The sequence below is a fragment of the Penicillium subrubescens genome (assembly GCF_028828155.1).
Source record: "Penicillium subrubescens strain IBT 31985 chromosome Unknown utg000005l_segment0_segment0, whole genome shotgun sequence".
Classification (NCBI taxonomy): Eukaryota; Fungi; Ascomycota; class Eurotiomycetes; order Eurotiales; family Aspergillaceae; genus Penicillium; species Penicillium subrubescens.
Window position 1 is genome coordinate 2,560,601 of NW_026643155.1, and position 16,521 is coordinate 2,577,121.

The 16,521-nt window shown below is 49.6% G+C and overlaps 2 protein-coding genes across 2 annotated transcripts; one reads left to right on the plus strand and one right to left on the minus strand.

The window, feature by feature from the left end:
- The first annotated feature begins 8,681 nt into the window (after positions 1–8,681).
- On the plus strand, positions 8,682–13,259 carry N7473_007449 (G1/S-specific cyclin). Its single transcript, XM_057153389.1, has 5 exons — positions 8,682–9,162; positions 9,880–10,027; positions 10,100–10,307; positions 10,539–11,026; positions 11,110–13,259. The coding sequence occupies exons 4-5, from the start codon at positions 10,817–10,819 to the stop codon at positions 12,190–12,192; spliced, it is 1,293 nt and encodes a 430-aa protein (XP_057007727.1). The 5' UTR covers positions 8,682–9,162; positions 9,880–10,027; positions 10,100–10,307; positions 10,539–10,816; the 3' UTR covers positions 12,193–13,259.
- A 726-nt stretch (positions 13,260–13,985) lies between these two features.
- Positions 13,986–15,988, minus strand: N7473_007450 (uncharacterized protein). Its single transcript, XM_057153390.1, has 2 exons — positions 15,651–15,988; positions 13,986–15,580 (listed from the first exon to the last, which is right to left on the minus strand). The coding sequence occupies exons 1-2, from the start codon at positions 15,739–15,741 to the stop codon at positions 15,477–15,479; spliced, it is 195 nt and encodes a 64-aa protein (XP_057007728.1). The 5' UTR covers positions 15,742–15,988; the 3' UTR covers positions 13,986–15,476.
- Between the last annotated feature and the right edge of the window lie 533 nt (positions 15,989–16,521).

Genomic DNA, 16,521 nt, shown 5'->3' on the forward strand with positions numbered 1-16,521 from the left:
GGGCGGGGGCAAAGACGAGCTCGCGATATCGTGGTCCACTCACGATTGCGTTGCCTTCAAAGATATTTGACTGACAGCACTGCGATCAATTCAGCAAGGCCAATCGCACTGAAAAAGGGAAGATGGTTTGGCGCTCACAGTGCGGCTCGCTTGACCCCGTCAGCAGCGCCGAGAGGACTCGGGAACACCGATTCGACAGTTCATGCCCAGCCGCTGATGAACAGAGATAAGCACTAGGATTTGATGGCGGTGCTCTGGTCAACTTTGGATATGGTGCGATCGTATCTGTTTTCCAGGTTTGATATGCTGAATGGCCACGGTCGCGCGGCACGTCGAACCCAAAGTCAATTCAGGTAGGAACTCTTCCATGCTGCCTTGATCTGAGTGAACGAGGTAAATTGCTTGATCCACACTGTCGGGTTGTCCAGTTGGCTCGCGATCTTGTTGGACCTGGCCCCCCTCCCTCCCCCGCTTCGAACAACTGGATTTCCTCCTGAACTAGTGAGTAGTGAACTGGTTAACTCGGCGATCGATTCGCAGACCAGCCCCGAATCAACTCTGGGTACACTTGAGGTGCAATCTGTTATAAGGGGACAGAACAGGGGAGATGATTGCACCATTTGGCATTTCGATCGTCGAGTCTTTCGCCATGCAGTGCGTCGCATTCGTCTGATCGCAGGCTTTTTCTGGTTCGGAGCTGGGAAGCCGCTGGGCTCAGACGCGATTTAGTGAACTTTGAAGCCAGCCGCGATCCCGGCTAGACTCTGCCATCCCGCGGCTTGAGTACTTTGGCTCTAGCCAGAAGGAGATAAAGTACGAGAGATGGTGGCTGTGAGACCAGGGTATCCCCATTGCGAACCAAAGCCCCGGATGCTGATGATTAGCTCGTCAATATCGGAGCAAGTAATGAGCTTCCGGATCGGCAGTGAACATTGAAGATGCAATGACAATCGGGCGCGACGACCGAATAATCAACGTGTCATGGCACGAAAGGTGAATTTGACTGGGATTCGCGCCAAGATGACAATTAACATCTGGTTCCCAACCTCCCCCGTATAGACGGGCGCTGGCCGAGCCGCTGATGCATGTGGTTGTCTGGGACTTTAGGCAATAGTCAGCAACATTGATCTTTCATTCTCTGCTTCGATTGTATTTCAGCTTCGGATCTCTGGCGTTTGTGGATCTATTTTGAAGCTTGAAGCTCTGCCTGTTGTCTATTAATATTGCTCGAAGAGCTGCAAATATGTAGCTCCCAAATTAAGCCGAAGTGTGGGACGCGAGCCTGGTGATGACGGCATAGCTTCGATTGTAGCCGAGGCCAATACGCCTAAGTCGTATCCTGATGGGGCTCAAGACCCAGATTGGTATGTATCCTTGCACCTACAGGGGAGGTTGCAAGCTACGAGGAACTAAGGTTGGCATGGGTTTGTTCGCTGGAGGACTCGCCAACGCCACGATGATGGCATACACTACTTCTGACCGGGCAGCCAATATATCCTTTTTGGGACCTGGGCTTGGGCTTCAACAGTGTATGTAATCGTGTACTCCGTACGGCGTACCTATACAGAAAGCTCCGATATGGACCTTTTTCTGTTCGTTACGCGACGGGTATTCCCCACCTGTTTTGCACTCTAAACCACGTCAGGCTTAGCGGCGTATCGAATCGCCCTACTGCTCCGATCAACCTTTCGGCTTCCATCGAACAGGTCTTGCTGGGAAGCAGGGATGAGAGAGAGCACAGCCAGGTTAGGGAGCTGCACTACATAGAGCACCTCGAATTCATGAGCAATGATTCTAGTAGGATGATGCAAAAGGCCTTGTCTTTTTTTCAACAGAAGTTAGCCTCAAAAACGAAAAAGGGGCGGGGAAAGAGGAGGTAAAAACCAGCCAAAACCCATGGTTGAGCCTCCACACGCCCCAGTCTCACTTTACCGAAATAGGGTATATTGTCTTGACCATTGGATACGCGTTGCTAATTAGCACCACTTTAATTCGTTGTGGGGGCCACGCGAAGATTTCTGCTCATAGCTGATGAAAATCACCAGCAAGAGGAAATTCGAGTTCAATCTTAGTATGACGGTTCTTAAATGGAGAAAATCCATCTGCGATTTCATCCGAAGTCGATTTGATCTAGACCAGCTGGTATATGGACTTTTGCTTCACAGAGAACCATTCAAAGACACGGTCAAGGACCGGAGCTAGTAAAAGTGTGTGATGCAAGCTTGACGCACCTTGTCCACGACCCAAGAAGGTTCGCCGACTTAAGGAACCACCGGGAAGGAAATATCTGACATTGTGGAGTTAAGTCCACTACGCCTCTGCAGAAAGGAAAAACCTTCACGATAATATACAGTAGATTTCTCCGCAGAGGGGCAATAGAACAGGAAAATTTCTTTTCACCGGTCAAGTACACTGTACGTTAATTCCGTTCCGTACTCGGGTCCGACATGTACAGAATAGTATTGTTAGTTGTATGGAGTAGTTAATCAGGATCTGAAGTACTAAGTAGATCGATAAAGAAGATCTACAATTGTGTGAGAATTCAATCACTTGCGAAGAGATCAGGACTTCAAAGTTCAGTACCACCCTTGATAGAGGACAGCCATTATGAAGGCAAAAACGCCGATTAGTGTAATCTAGACCTACCTAAAATGATACCTATGGAACATCTGCAGAGCTCTCACACTATACATTCTACACTCCGATAACTGTAGATGCAGTCGAATTTCAATCTTCCGCCGAGCAGTGTTTGTGCGTACGGTATCCGCTACATCCGACCATCGCCACTGACACCAATTTTCGTTTTTCGCGTCAAAACCATAGTGGATCGAAAATCTGTCAAGGAGCGGGGCGAAGACCACCATACAGTGCCGGGAAAGACAACAAATCAGTCATGATTCGAGTCTGCCCGCTTCTTACCATGGTTTCTTGAGGCCGGAACGGCCCTGCTGGAAAACCGTTGTTGATAATGTGGAGCCTTGATTACACATGTACTTAACGACTCGGGGAGAGATGAGATGCTTTCCATGGTTGAGGTGTTCCGAAGTGTCACAGACAGAATGAATAAACAGAATGAATAAACAGAGGTGGGACGTATTTGATTTCGAGGAAGAAAACAGTCTTTCTTCAGTACAATACTTTATGCGCCCTGGCCGTTGAGGTGATATATCTTTGGACTGATTGTGACGTACAAATGTGGGTTTCCCTTTCCGTATGTACATCTACTGCAAGGCCACTCGGGGGACTGGCACCGTTTGTAATCGAATTGTTTGAATGTTCGATTACAGTGACTGGGAACATACAAACAGCCACAATCGACCTTAGGTCGATTGTGGCTATTTACTTATGTGCAAGTAATGGTCATGTTGACGTCTATCACTTTCAAACTCTGCGTGAGTCAACCCATCGGCAGCATCTCATTGATAGCTCAGATCTGAGTTACGGTCAAGGTAAAGGGAACCTACATGCCGTGGATCAGATAGACATAGACAATCCGATATTAGCGAATATAGCGCCTGCGGACAGATCACTTGAACTCATCGAATGGCAAGCATCTGGAATTTTTATCCCCTTGCGACGGGAAATTAGAAGAACCTGTAGACATGCCGACCTTGCAGGTCAAATGAGCAACGTGGGAGGATCTACCTACAACATCTAAACCTTCCGATGTCCCTGAGCCGCCACTGCGCAAGGAGTGCTTATATCTACAACACCGCCCTTTAATGAGGATGTGATCGTGCAGAATCGGAGATTCAAGGGGACTTGATACGAATCACATGTCTTGACCAGAAAATATGGTCATACCTAGGTGCAACTCAGATCTTGAAGAAGAAATACGTTTCATGGCTTGCTCAAAGTTGAACCTCTATCCTATGCTGTGGCTGATATCATTAACTCGGGTTCCAGCCTCATGATGCCTCTTCTTAGCCGTGGTTATTTTGGTTAAATTAACAAAGCGCTTAAAGGTTGATAAGCAGAATTAGCCTGACTGGACAGATGATTGAGACAAATTCTTCGTACATGATAAGGTTGTCACGCCTTCTGAGATACACAACTTTGCTTTCAGTGAGTCCGCCGTGGTTAACCTGTACTGGTGCAACGGGTACAAAAGACCCGGGGCGCCAAACAGGGGGTGACAGCCACTGAATACCGCCCAGCATCGCATGCGGGCGCCTTGAGCCGAGCCTCCTGGCATATACAGTATGTACTTCAAAACCAAACCTGTCGGCAGTTGAAACCCGTGCCAAACACGATGGTCAGTTCTAAAAAAAGGGAGGGAAAGACAATTACAGTTGTATCCGATGCGACCGACCCAGTCCCCTCAACCAGTAGGTTCCTTCTCCCCTTCAAATGTGAAATGAGAGATGCCTTTGCTATCTGGGCGGGCGCATGGATCGGACACACCTGTGTCAGTGTGCTACTAGTTTCCAAGCCATCCGGGCAGGTCGCCATGGGTACATCCGGGTTTTTCTGAGTCCGGCAAGCTCCATGGGCGTAATGCATGCTTGCATTACGGTGTGCTCCATAATTGACGTCTATGTATCACATCCTTCGACAATGTTGCCCCTTTTCCGTGGCCTGATAGCTGAATAAAGCTGCCCCTATCATCCAGTGACTAGTTCTTGACAGTGTCGCGTGTAGGTTCTTTCAGAATTGATCCAGACATATGAAGCCACTGGCTACGACAATGCGGAACGTGTGTCCAGACTGGGTGTAGTACAGGATCCAGATAGAAGTCCCTTGATATTTAAATGAGTGGTCAAACCAAGGTCCTGCCAGGCTTCATTTTTGCGCGTGGGTTTCAAGTCTTGCGTCAACCCCGTGTTGGTGACACTTTTGGGTTTCTCCGGGTCTAATTTGGTTAATTAGCAGCCCCACTGTTCGTTGCTAGGTAGCCATCAATACTTCAATATTGAATGCGTAAAGAGGCGTCGTTATTGCCCTTTCTACCAGTCGAACGAAAGGTCTAGCCCATGATAGCAACACGTAGCTCCTGTTAAGTCGTGATCGGCGACGTGGTATATGAATACCTGTCTGTCCGAAGCTCCTGCATGTCCGCGTTTGAGGGCAACCGCTATGTAGGTACAGAACAACTTATGCACAATTAAGCGGAGACGCATTCCTGCAGGATATCGAGGCATTTCAACTACTCCAAAGGCGATATTTAGTGAAGCGTTCAAGAAGAAAGGGCGATTAATCTCGGAGTAAAAGTCCCTGGAATGCCTAGGGATGCAAGTTCCGACCACTGAACACTCAGAGGGTACGGCTCGAAATTGATGATAAGGTATGGCTGTGATCTTCTGCTGCAAATTAGCCGTGTCTATCATTCAATTGCCCAATTTGGAAATCCCTTACGTGGTTTCGTCGTACCGACCCGATGCCGCAACCTCCAGATGGCGCTGGATGTCTCGTTTCTTCTTCCGGCCCTGTTGCCCATGAGACAGCAAACACCCTACCGTTGACGGTCGCGGTCGCTTAGTGTTGTCTCTCGGTCTACAGGACGATTGTTTCATAATTTGACGGATAATTTGACGGTAAAGACAAACGCTGTGAACGAGGGGTGCGCGTTCTTGAGACGGGACTATGACTTTCGGAAACGAGTTACATGGCATGGCTCATCAGGCTCTATCCATGGCACATTTGTAGATCACATCCAGTCTATGATGGATCCATCGTGCCTAGCCCGGGTGGTGGCAACGACATTGATCATTGCGAAACGGCCGAGTCGCATAAACGCGCATCAATATTTCCCTACCGTGAGTGTGTGGAGATCAAGGTATTGTACGAGTGGCTAAAGTTAAAGCCTCTCTCAACCTTACAGCGCGTCTGGTAAGGGACCAAAGCAAGGAGATCCCGCGTAAACTCCGAGTCGCACCATATTATGGATTAGGGTGGAGCGCGTTTATGGACCCATTGGTCAAGATTAACTCGATTAAGAGAGTCTACTTCGCGGAGGATGGAGAATTTGAGTGTGTCGCTTGCGCCCATGGCTGGAGTGGATGATGTTTACAACTTTACATAGTATACGAACTCACGGAGTACATACTTGAGTGGAAGTGGGGTGAGTAGGTCAGTCCAAGACTTGACGTGCATGGTTTGTATTGACTATGAGACCCTTTTCTGGAAGGGCAAAGGAGAATTGGTAGACACATCTCTCCTGTGCAAACCTTATCTGGGCTTAGGAAAAGCCGGGGACAAATCACCATCATCGCCTAGGTCTCACAGGCGGCAGGCAAGTGCCAATAGTGCCTAAAATGCCACCTGCAGCAGGGGCGAAAAAAGTGGTTGCGTGTGCGACTCTACCACAGAGAAGGAGGAGGTCGAGGCCGAAGCCAACTCACGCAATCAAAGTTAAGAGGTCGTGTAAGACAGGATCAACGGACCGACGCGTTTGACAAAAAAGACCGTCCCTAGTCAAATCAAGTTCCATGGAAAAAGATCGGGGAACGTGGGCCTGTAGATTCCTTGGAGGCTTGCGGACGAAGTACATAGTTAAGTTAGAGAACCTGCTTTTGCGACCGAATCCTCCCCCACATGGGGACGCAGGCGAGATGAGATCCCTGCAAGTAAAAGGAGGCTCGGGCCTGAAAGAAGAAGGGGAAAGGGGGACGCGCAAGATTAGGCCTCCATGGGCCATTATGTATAATTGGTTTCTTAGTGAAATATTAGCTAACTTGTTAGTTTAGTTAAGGAGTTACAGCCAAGGTATATCCATATCCACAACCCAGCTAAGAGAGGGACGCGAATGGGCGGCTGGTGGAGGTAGGAGTCGCAATGAAGTCAATGCCAGGGCAATCCTGGGCGCTGGGCCAGTCAGGAAGCGTAGGCCGCAGGAGACCCTGGAACGCGACCGTATCGGAAGGCTAGAGGGTGAACCATTTACGCCAGTGCAGGGCTAGCTGGGCCAGGGGATGGGCTCTCTGACGAACCAACAGCAGGAGAGGAATAGTATGGCCGACGATACACGGTTACACCTTACGAGGCGATCTTTGGGGCCGAAAGAGCTCGCGCGTCTTGGGTAACTTGTTTTGGGAAGTACGGGGTCCAGATTACTTCGTATACATTATTGTGGCGAGGAAGCGAGTACTCCGTCCCGTAGTAGCTTTAATCCTGCCTCTGATTACGGTATAAAGTACTCCATCGTCAGCTGGAGCTGCATATGGTGGAAATTAGGATCGTAGTAAGATCGTGAGACTACAGTTTGTAAGTATGTACTTTGCTGTCAGGGAGATTTACCTTGCGGCAGTACTTTGTAGCTTTGATCTTCAATGCGAAACATCAGTCGATTTAACATATCTCTTCAATGCAATTACTGCTTCACCGTCTGCAGGTCAGGACCTTCATTGACTTGGTATCCCCTTCTATCGGAGTCGCAAGTTGAAATCAAGGGGAAGGGTAAGAGGTGACCAAATGGTACATTGACTCCTGGAACAGACGGGCTGAACTGTCTCGCCGGTCGCGACGGAGATCTCTCCACTCAAAGCCAGCCAAGGAGTGAGTGCCTGTATTAGGTGATTTTCGAGAACCTTTCTGTCTGCTGTTTTAGTGGCTCCGGATGATCGAAATAACTCTCACATCGATTACTCTATTACTGGAGTTTTGTATCAACTAATGTATGCGGAGCAAAATGACTGGGTCGCGGCTTACAGTTGGCAACGCGATCATGTACTTCCCGTCTGGGCCAACTATTCCGTCTTCCCCAATGGATTGGGAATTTCTATGCTGTGAACCCCCACCTCCTCTAGTGATAAGAAACAGGGCTGGCCTGAGATCCTATGTACATCCGATGGAGTGGTTGCTAGTTACTCCTTGAAGCCGATAGTAGATCTGTTTTACCCAGTGGTCGATGCATCTCACCCAGTTGAAGGAACAGCGTAATGGACCCGTTTTCCCACGCGAGCAAGGGCCACTCAGGGCTCAGACCTCAACTCCTGGGAAGGGGATTTCCTTGTGCTTTGCAGCAGTAGGCAGTATTCGGGAAAGGGGATGGGGAAAGTGTAGGTGTCATTGAACTCAAAAGAATTTGATGATGAATTGTCTATCATTTGTAGTTTGTACTTTGGTTTTGGGGAGGTTCGTGGTTCTTAATGAATTTCTCCAATTACTCACGCGAGTATCGGGTTTAATGCTCCATCCATGGCAAGGTTGGAAGTGGAGGTCGGTGTAAACCGTCGTTCGATACCGACCACTCATTACCTGCCAGGGCAGGTTAACAAAGTGCTCCGCAGTACGGAAAGGTACTGTTGTTCGTTGTCGACCATTCGAGTCGGCCATAGTGAAGGTCAAATGGCAAATGAACTATCTAGGGAGTTGCGACAATGATTCATAATGGTTTCCAACCTCTCTCAACTCCTGATAATGTATCGTACCCAGGCTGGAATTGTCCTTGCAGGGGCTGTAGTTCCAGGACATTGGAAGTCCCCGCCTCCTTACCATCGAATTACCCAAATCCACGGTAATCTGGTATAATACACCAGCCAAGTCCAGTAGTCTAGCCTACAGAAATAATCAAATATAGATCCATTACGGTATCTGCTTTACGGCGATACAGTACAGTATACAGTACAGCTTCAGCCTCCACCCGGAAACTCGTTATGACGGTACCGCACAGCTAAGCTGGGCCCAGTGTATCTCCGTGTCTTTTGTCTCAGCTCTCTTCTTCTTTTCTTTCCCACCATCCGCCTGGAGAGAGAATCTAAATTCCTCCTCCTTGTACCTCTCCCCCCTCCTCCTCCTCCTCTTCTCTCCCTCCCCTTCTCTTCTTCTATACCTTCGTCTTCCTTTCATCCTCCCTCCCCTTGCCAATTTGTGGAGAGCCCGGAGTCTAGTCGACCAGCCGAGAAAACGAGCGTGCCCGCTTCACCGTTCTCAGTCTGCTCCCACTAGACCTCCTGTCGAGTCGAATCCCCTCCTCGGTCTTGACGATCCTCCCAATTCTCGACGTTTGTTAGCTCAAACGGCGGAACCCTCCTCCCCCCTCCTTCGTCCTTGTCCGCCGGTGCCCTCCTGATCCCCGGACCTCCTCCCGACGAACTCCCTGATCCCGCTCCTGCCGGTTAGACGAGCGATAGTGTGGGGAAATCATCTTGAAGAATCTTCTTCGGATGATCTGAAAACTGCTTGTTTTCAAATACTTAATTGATTTGGAGATTGTTTGCTTGGGTGAGTGAAACTGTTGAATTTGCGTTAGGGTTGCCTACATGTGTTGGAATCTCCGAAACCCCCCCCCCCCCCCCCCGGTACCGTCGATATCATAAACTTGTCAAGAGAGACCGCAGTGAGAGACAAGTGTCTGGAATGTGAACAGTTTTTGGGCAAGAGATTTTGGTGGTGTCGGGGGAGAAAATTGAAAAGGAGTCATGCTGGTCGGCGATGATCGGTTGGAAGTGGACTTGATATCCCGAAGCCTTAAACGCTCTCCGATCATTGCACGCCCAGCCGCTGTCACTTTATTCTTTGCCTCCATTGAATCAACCTCAAGGCCTCTCAGCCAGATTTTTTGTTGCAGATTTCCTCAGTTGGATGAGACCGGTACTCCTGAAGAGCCATTGGGAAGGCATCAGGGGCCCGAAGTTATATGCGAATGGAACATAGGCACACTGGTCCTAGTCATGGTTCCAGGAGTGTAGTCCTTCAGGGACCGGCCTTGTTTTTCAATGGGAAATCTCCCTTCCCTTGTCAACTGGGGATTGAATTAAGGGGCCCTTGAAAATCTTATACCAGGGCTGGACATTGGATCTTCAAACATACCGGGGGGTCATCGATGATCAACTGGGCAACACAACACATACCTCGTTGACAACCAACCTATCTGCCACGCGTTGCTTTGCATTATCAGCATTAACCTGATTGACTAACATATTCTCTGCCTCGTAACAGAATTTGTGGTCTTTCCCTGTGACTTTGGCTGTCGTCCACTCTCTTTGTGTGGATGTACCCTCAGTCATTGACAGACCTCTATCTCCCATCATTCAGCCTCTTTCCCATCTCCCTGGAGGTTCTTTTGGAACACGTTAACTCGTGAAGTGTATGTGCCTATGACCATTCCTGTTGCCCTGTTCTTCCCCATCCCCTGACGATCGTGGTGCCCCCTACATAGGGTTGGCCTGTGCCTATACTCCACATTCCGCAAAATACCCGGCCTAGGGGTGAAGACTTTTACTCGTGCTTCATCTCTCGGACTGGCATCCTACAGAATCCTAATTCAACGGATCATTCCTGTGTTGCTTGGCCTAGCCTAGATGCCAGACTCGCCATCACGGTAAGGGTTGCATTGTGCCCTGTGCCTGAAGGCTCGTTAGCCGGGGGTTAGTATTCACTTCCACTGCTGTTACCCCGGCGCCCTTCTTGGGGAATTGGTCGTTGATATCAAAACGTTTCCTCGCCCGTCATTCTCGTCGTCGACCCTACGGGCATTACACTTCTTTCCTTTCCTTCTTTTCCACCCACACTCGTTGCCTACCATCCACGCTGCCTTAATCTAATTTCTAATCACGATCCCTCTTGTTCAATCGCTAATCCTCGACTTATCCCAACAGCTTTCGGTCTTGAAAGACTTCCTCCACTGCGATTCCGGCCTTGTCTTCTTGTTTCCGCTGCTCGCCTTCCCAGCTTACCAGGCTTCGGTCTTCCCGCTGGACCACACTCCTTCATTTGATTCAACGTTCTTCCAGTCCTTCATTTCAACTACCTAATTCGACGACTGTCACTCTCTTACTTCCGTCGTGACCTGCTCGACCATTCGTCCTTCAGGTTTCTTCTTTGGTCTTTGCAAAGCTAATCAACCTACCGCCTTTCCACTTCACCCACCGCCATCATGGATTACATTCGTCCTCGCTCTGGCTACCAGCCGTGTGACACCTTCTTTATTGAAGATGACTACCGGATGCAGGCCGAAAAGCAGGCCAAGCAGGAGCACGACAAGCTCATGAATCGTGAGCGGCAGCATGCTATGGCCACCCAGATTTCTCGGATCACCAGCGTCGAGTTCCGCGACGATGTCCTGCAGCAGATGCTGGAGATGGATGTGAGTTATACTAACCTCCTCATTTGATGAATGATTCCACGTGACAAGATCTTGTTTACTGACATACTGTGTCTCTCACTTAGGCTCAAACTCTTCCTGATGTGGAATCCATCGACATTCAGACCGAAATCCAGTGGTTTATGCGTCCTTACCTTCTGGACTTCCTGATTGAGGCCCACACTGCCTTTCAACTCCTGCCTTCGACCTTGTTCCTAGCGATCAACTTGTTGGACCGCTACTGCTCCAAGCGTGTGGTCTACAAGCGTCACTACCAATTGGTGGGCTGCGCAGCTCTCCTCATCGCCGCTAAGTACAACGATCGGAAGGACCGCGTCCCCACCGTGAAGGAATTGAAATCAATGTGCTGCTCGCTCTATGATGATGACATGTTCATCCAGATGGAATGGCACGTTCTGCAGACTCTGGGATGGTCCGTTGGTCACCCCACTGTGGATGAGTTCCTGTCAATTGCTCTTCTGGACGAGCCCTACGACGCCGAGGTGGAGCACATGGCTCTCTACATTCTCGAGATTGCCCTTTTCCACCGTGACTTCGTCTCCAAGCCGTCGTCCGAGCTCGCCCGTGCTGCATTGGCCCTGTCTCGTTGCATCCTCAACCGACCCCAACCACGCCACACTGACTGGGCTGCTCAGTATGACTCGACAACTCTTGTCGGTCTCTCTCAGCAGCTTCACCAGCCGTCGACCGTGGTTTCTCGGAAGTATGCCTCGTCTCACTTCTCTCGGGTGTCCAAGGTTCTGGAGCACTTCCTCGCCCGCCAGGCTTCTATGGTCAACTACCCCCGTTGCACCCCTCCGGTGGAGACTCCCGTGGAGTCGAAGCCCTACACTGGGGAGATGGGGCTTGCGACCCCTCAGAAGTCTCAGCAGCTGACTGCGGTTCCTCACGGCTACATGACACCTCCCATCACTCCTGAGAACGGCCCGTTCGCCGCACAGGCTCAAATGGCCGCCAACCAGGAGATGGCTCGTGGTGCCCCTGCCTGCTCGCCGTCGCCTGCCCCCGAAGCTGAGATGCAGTACATGCACACCGACGCCTACCAACAACAGGAGGCCATGTACCTCTCTCAGCAGTCGCAGCAACTCCCGCCGTTCCCACCCCAATCCCAGATGGCACTCGACCCAACCTATCAGGCTGTGATGTAAGAGAGGATATGAAGTGGACAACCGAAGACAGCTCTAGCCATCTTTCTAAACAAAAGTATCGGTGTCATGCACATATTCGAGTCCACCTCGTTTCTCTCTGTCTCGACTGCAGAAAACTAATGAAAGGAGCGTCATGCTTTTTTGCGTTGGTTTCGACTCGACGCTAATCCTAATAATCTCGACATGCCGCCTCCCCCTTTCGTGCCTGTCGAACTCTGTGCCATCCTCATCTTCGAACTCATCCACGCTCGCCATTCAACCTCCTCTTTCCCCCACGCTTTGCATACGGCTTCGGTCTGCAGAACCGGAGTCGAAGACCAGCCTTTTCGTTTCATCTTCCCATTCTTGTTCCAAAAATTGCATACCCATACCTCTCCTTCCTTTCATTTTCCATTGTTCCTGGGTCACCATTTGCATTTATCCTCATTCCACATAGCATTGCAAGAGCGAGCCATATTGTGTTTTTATTTGAATCTTTCCCATTGCATCGTTGTCATTTCCCACCCCCCCTTACCACAACATCTTCACTTCGCATGTCTTGTCGAGTCTCGTGTTTCTGCACTCTTCTCGACAATCTTATCTTGCTGCGCGCCCGCGAGCGCTGCGCCTTTGCATCCATACCTCCAACTCCTGACGATCGTTACACAGCAACCAAGCTGATTTTACTCACCCCCAAGCACCATCATCCCCCCTCTACCTCGCCAGAAAAAAGCCTTTAATGTGTCTGGACCGTCGGACTTCTCTGACACAAAAGTCAGTCAGTGGCCACGGCCGCACACAAAAAAAGCAAAAAAATCAACCAAAACCGACAAAAAGAACTTGTTCAAGTCTCCTGGGGAAGATTTCTTCCACCGTGGGCAATGGAGACCCAAGATTGACATCCCCCAATCCTCTTGCCACTCCCCCTTGTTTACCTATCCCCAACACCTTATCTTTGTGTACCTAGCTTTAAACATGGCCCTGATCTTGTCTGCCACAGTGTGGATGGTGAAGGAGCCTTTTGTTGATTTTCTGTGTGGATTCGAGATTGCCACATGGCCCACGAATAATACACATTTCTGTGGTTACTTTTTTTTCTACTGCCGTAGTTATCTTAAGGACGCTATAGACGTATGATGAGTACTCTTTTTTTCTTAGTCGTGGAAGACTTCCTAGAGACTTTCACTGAAGTTGTACGTCTTCGCGTATTGCCGATTCGAGGAGCAATGTCGATTCCGTGAGTTCATTTCCAACCTCCGAATATACAGACCATGTCTATGCTGTCAAAATAATTCCTGACTATATGCCATTGAAATGCATGTCGCTTCCATTCAGTCAATCCTTCACCCCGTTGTTACATTAGCCAGTCCCTGGCCTTACTTTTGCGGGTAGCTGGTTATGGGTGGGACGGATGGCCCGACCTCGCGAGGATATATCTTCCCGTTCATCTGGAGACATACTAATTTCCGTCGGGGCCGGCACCCCCACTACTACTTGGTAGGCGACAGCCTTGAACAGGCCTAACTCCTCTCGATTCAAGTCCAGTCTAACTAAGCTTTCAGATTGATAGCTCAGGAGGTAGATATAGTCTTTTATCTACAGAACACTCAATGGAGTTGTCCATAATGCCTGGGCTCGGGCAATCCATGCTCAGCTCAGAGCTTCCCCATATTTCGGAAGATAGGTAAACAATCTAAGTGGGTCCAAGAGCTCTCAACCATGGAATCACTCAATCAACCACCAATCAAATCCCTGTACTTAGCGTAGTTTCCATTACTCAAATGGAGCCAACCGTGGATCAAATCGCATCTTGGTGTCTATAGAAAGAGGAGATAGCCAAATAGTAAGAGGGTCCATCTCCGACCGTATTGATTCAATTCAATTCAATGGTCTCAATATTCGAGACAAGATATCCATATCCATATCCAATATTCCAGTATTCAAATTGTGTGTCGCAGTAGCACAGACATTCCAGTAACAAATTTCGCTCATTCGCAAAAAGAAAAAAAAAACAGCCCAGTAAAGTAGAGAATTAACCCATTGCCCACGCTATGCATCGCAATCAAAGAACAAGAACAAAATAAAGCCACATAATAGTAGTGTTAGCAAAAACAGACAGGGCTGGGGGATGGATGGTCCCGCCAGCATGTATACCTGCAGTAACCCTGCGAGGTATGTGCGTAAAAGTAATATGACACGTGTAACGCTCCCTGAGGCCGATAAGGTCAAGCCAGGGGATGCATGAGGATGGTGAGTGGAATTGAGGGAGGAGGTAGGAGACCGAGGGGGGAGAGTGATCAGTCGGAAAGAGAGATAGAGTTGGGAAGAGGAGGTGTAGAGAAAGGGAAAGGAATCAAACAAAAACACCAAAGCCAAACATATCAGAGTCGAGAGTGTAAGTTGAAAGCAAAAGACGCCTCCGAAAAAAAAAAAAAAAAAGAAAGAAAGAAAAAGAAAAGCACAATACGGGCTGGAGAGACACCGAAAAAATCCGAAGAACTCCAGATAATCATACAAGGGGAAACGGAAAGCACCAAGTAGGGGGGAGGGAAGAGGATAGGGAAGGAAGGGGGATCCACATCTTCCCCGGCGTGAAGTAATCCGGGGCAGAATAGGCAAAGAGAGAAAGAGTAAAGGGATCGTAGCAAGCAAAGCAGGCCAGTTGGCAATTGGTAACTGGGCAACCTTCCAAGCCAGAAGGGAAAGTGACAGTGGCCCAGACCAACTGGAGATTGTTGGGTCAGGGGGAGGAAAGGAGATGATCGCGGGTAAAGCGGTATGGCGAGATGGGCATAGCGGCATAACGGCATAGCGAGAGCATAGCGGTGACGATAGGCACGGCTGGCGCCCACTCTCATCCCTTCTTTTTCGGAGCCGAATACTTGGGAACACTAAAACCGTTCAAGTAGTGTTCCCAAAGCAAACCGATCACAGAAAAAAAAAAGGGGGAAAGTTGTCCGGGACCAAGGCCTTGAGCTGATTTGCCAACTGCCGTCCAAAGGAAATGCAAGTTCCACCGCTATGCTGGTCCCCATTAGAGGCTCATCTCTGGCGAGGTCCAGTTGTCCGCTCCCTTAGTTCCTTTTTCTTCGTAGCTGTCATTTCTGGGCGTACAGCACAGTGACCGTCACGGAGAAAGTAGTCCGCAAAGCCGCGCGGATAAATCGAGGTGGACTGGACTGGATTGGAGGGTCCTTTCCCCAACCTGCTTGCTTGCTTTTTTTTTTCTTGCTCCCTTGGAGCTCTGTCTGCCTGTGAGATCCCCATCACGCTACCAACCCCCAGATTTGGGGCTGGCCGTGATGTTACTTCCAGCGTTGTTTGTCCCAGTCGGACGGCCTGGTCTCGTCGTAGATTTGGCCACCTTTATTATGGACGATAACGGGAGGTTTGCGGACGGGATTGGCGGCTGACCGGGGTACGCGTCTGCATTAGCCGGGCCGAATCTAGAGATTGAGTGGACTGCTGGATCGACATACCTCGGACTTCTGTGGCAATGACTTGGTCGCTGGTGCTACTATCTCCGCTGGCCAGAGTAGAATTGGAGTCGTTGGTGACTTTATGTGGCATGGTGTGGTATAGATGGAGTAGAAGGGGGAGAGCCGAGATGGTCCTGAATGGGCGGAGCTGGGAGTTGACAATTGATGAGGCCACGAAGATTGGATGGTCGTATGGGCTGATGTAGTCTCGAAGGGCAGGCAGTGTTGAACTGTGCGCTACGGAGATCTATGAGGATGAGATGAAGAAACAAAGTCGAAACGGTGTAGGGAGGAATTATATAGAGAATACAAGGTATAGATGAATGGGGGTTTTAAATAGTACAAGTATAGATGAAGCTGGAAGAAGAGAGAGACAGCAGACGGGCTTCTTTTTGTATACCCCAGGCCATTCCTAATTGAGCGCTGCATCTGATCTACAACTCCGGGGAACCGTGAACCGCATCGTCGCCAGGGAGCTCTCTGCGGCGTTCGAAAAGGGAATGGGAATGGATCAGCCCCCTGACGTATCAAGAGGATCGAAGGGAACAATATGAAGGTACTCCGTCCCCAAAGTAATGAAGGTACTGAGGTACATGAACGGGTATTCGGTGCCTGGTATTACTGCCAGTTTTGCCGATTGATTGGCCATGATGCCAGGTCTAAAGCAGGGCAGCCAGTCAGAAGTGATACTGCGATACGAAGTGGGCCAGTCGTACACAGTGGGCCCAATAATGATGAGTCAGCCATTCCTCCCAAGAATAGCTGTGGCCGAGCTGTTCCCGAGTTGCTGTTGCTTTGGTTTAACTTGCTGTTGATTGATGCTGTGGTGGATGCTGTTGGCTGGCTGGCTGGCTGGCTGGTGGTACAATAA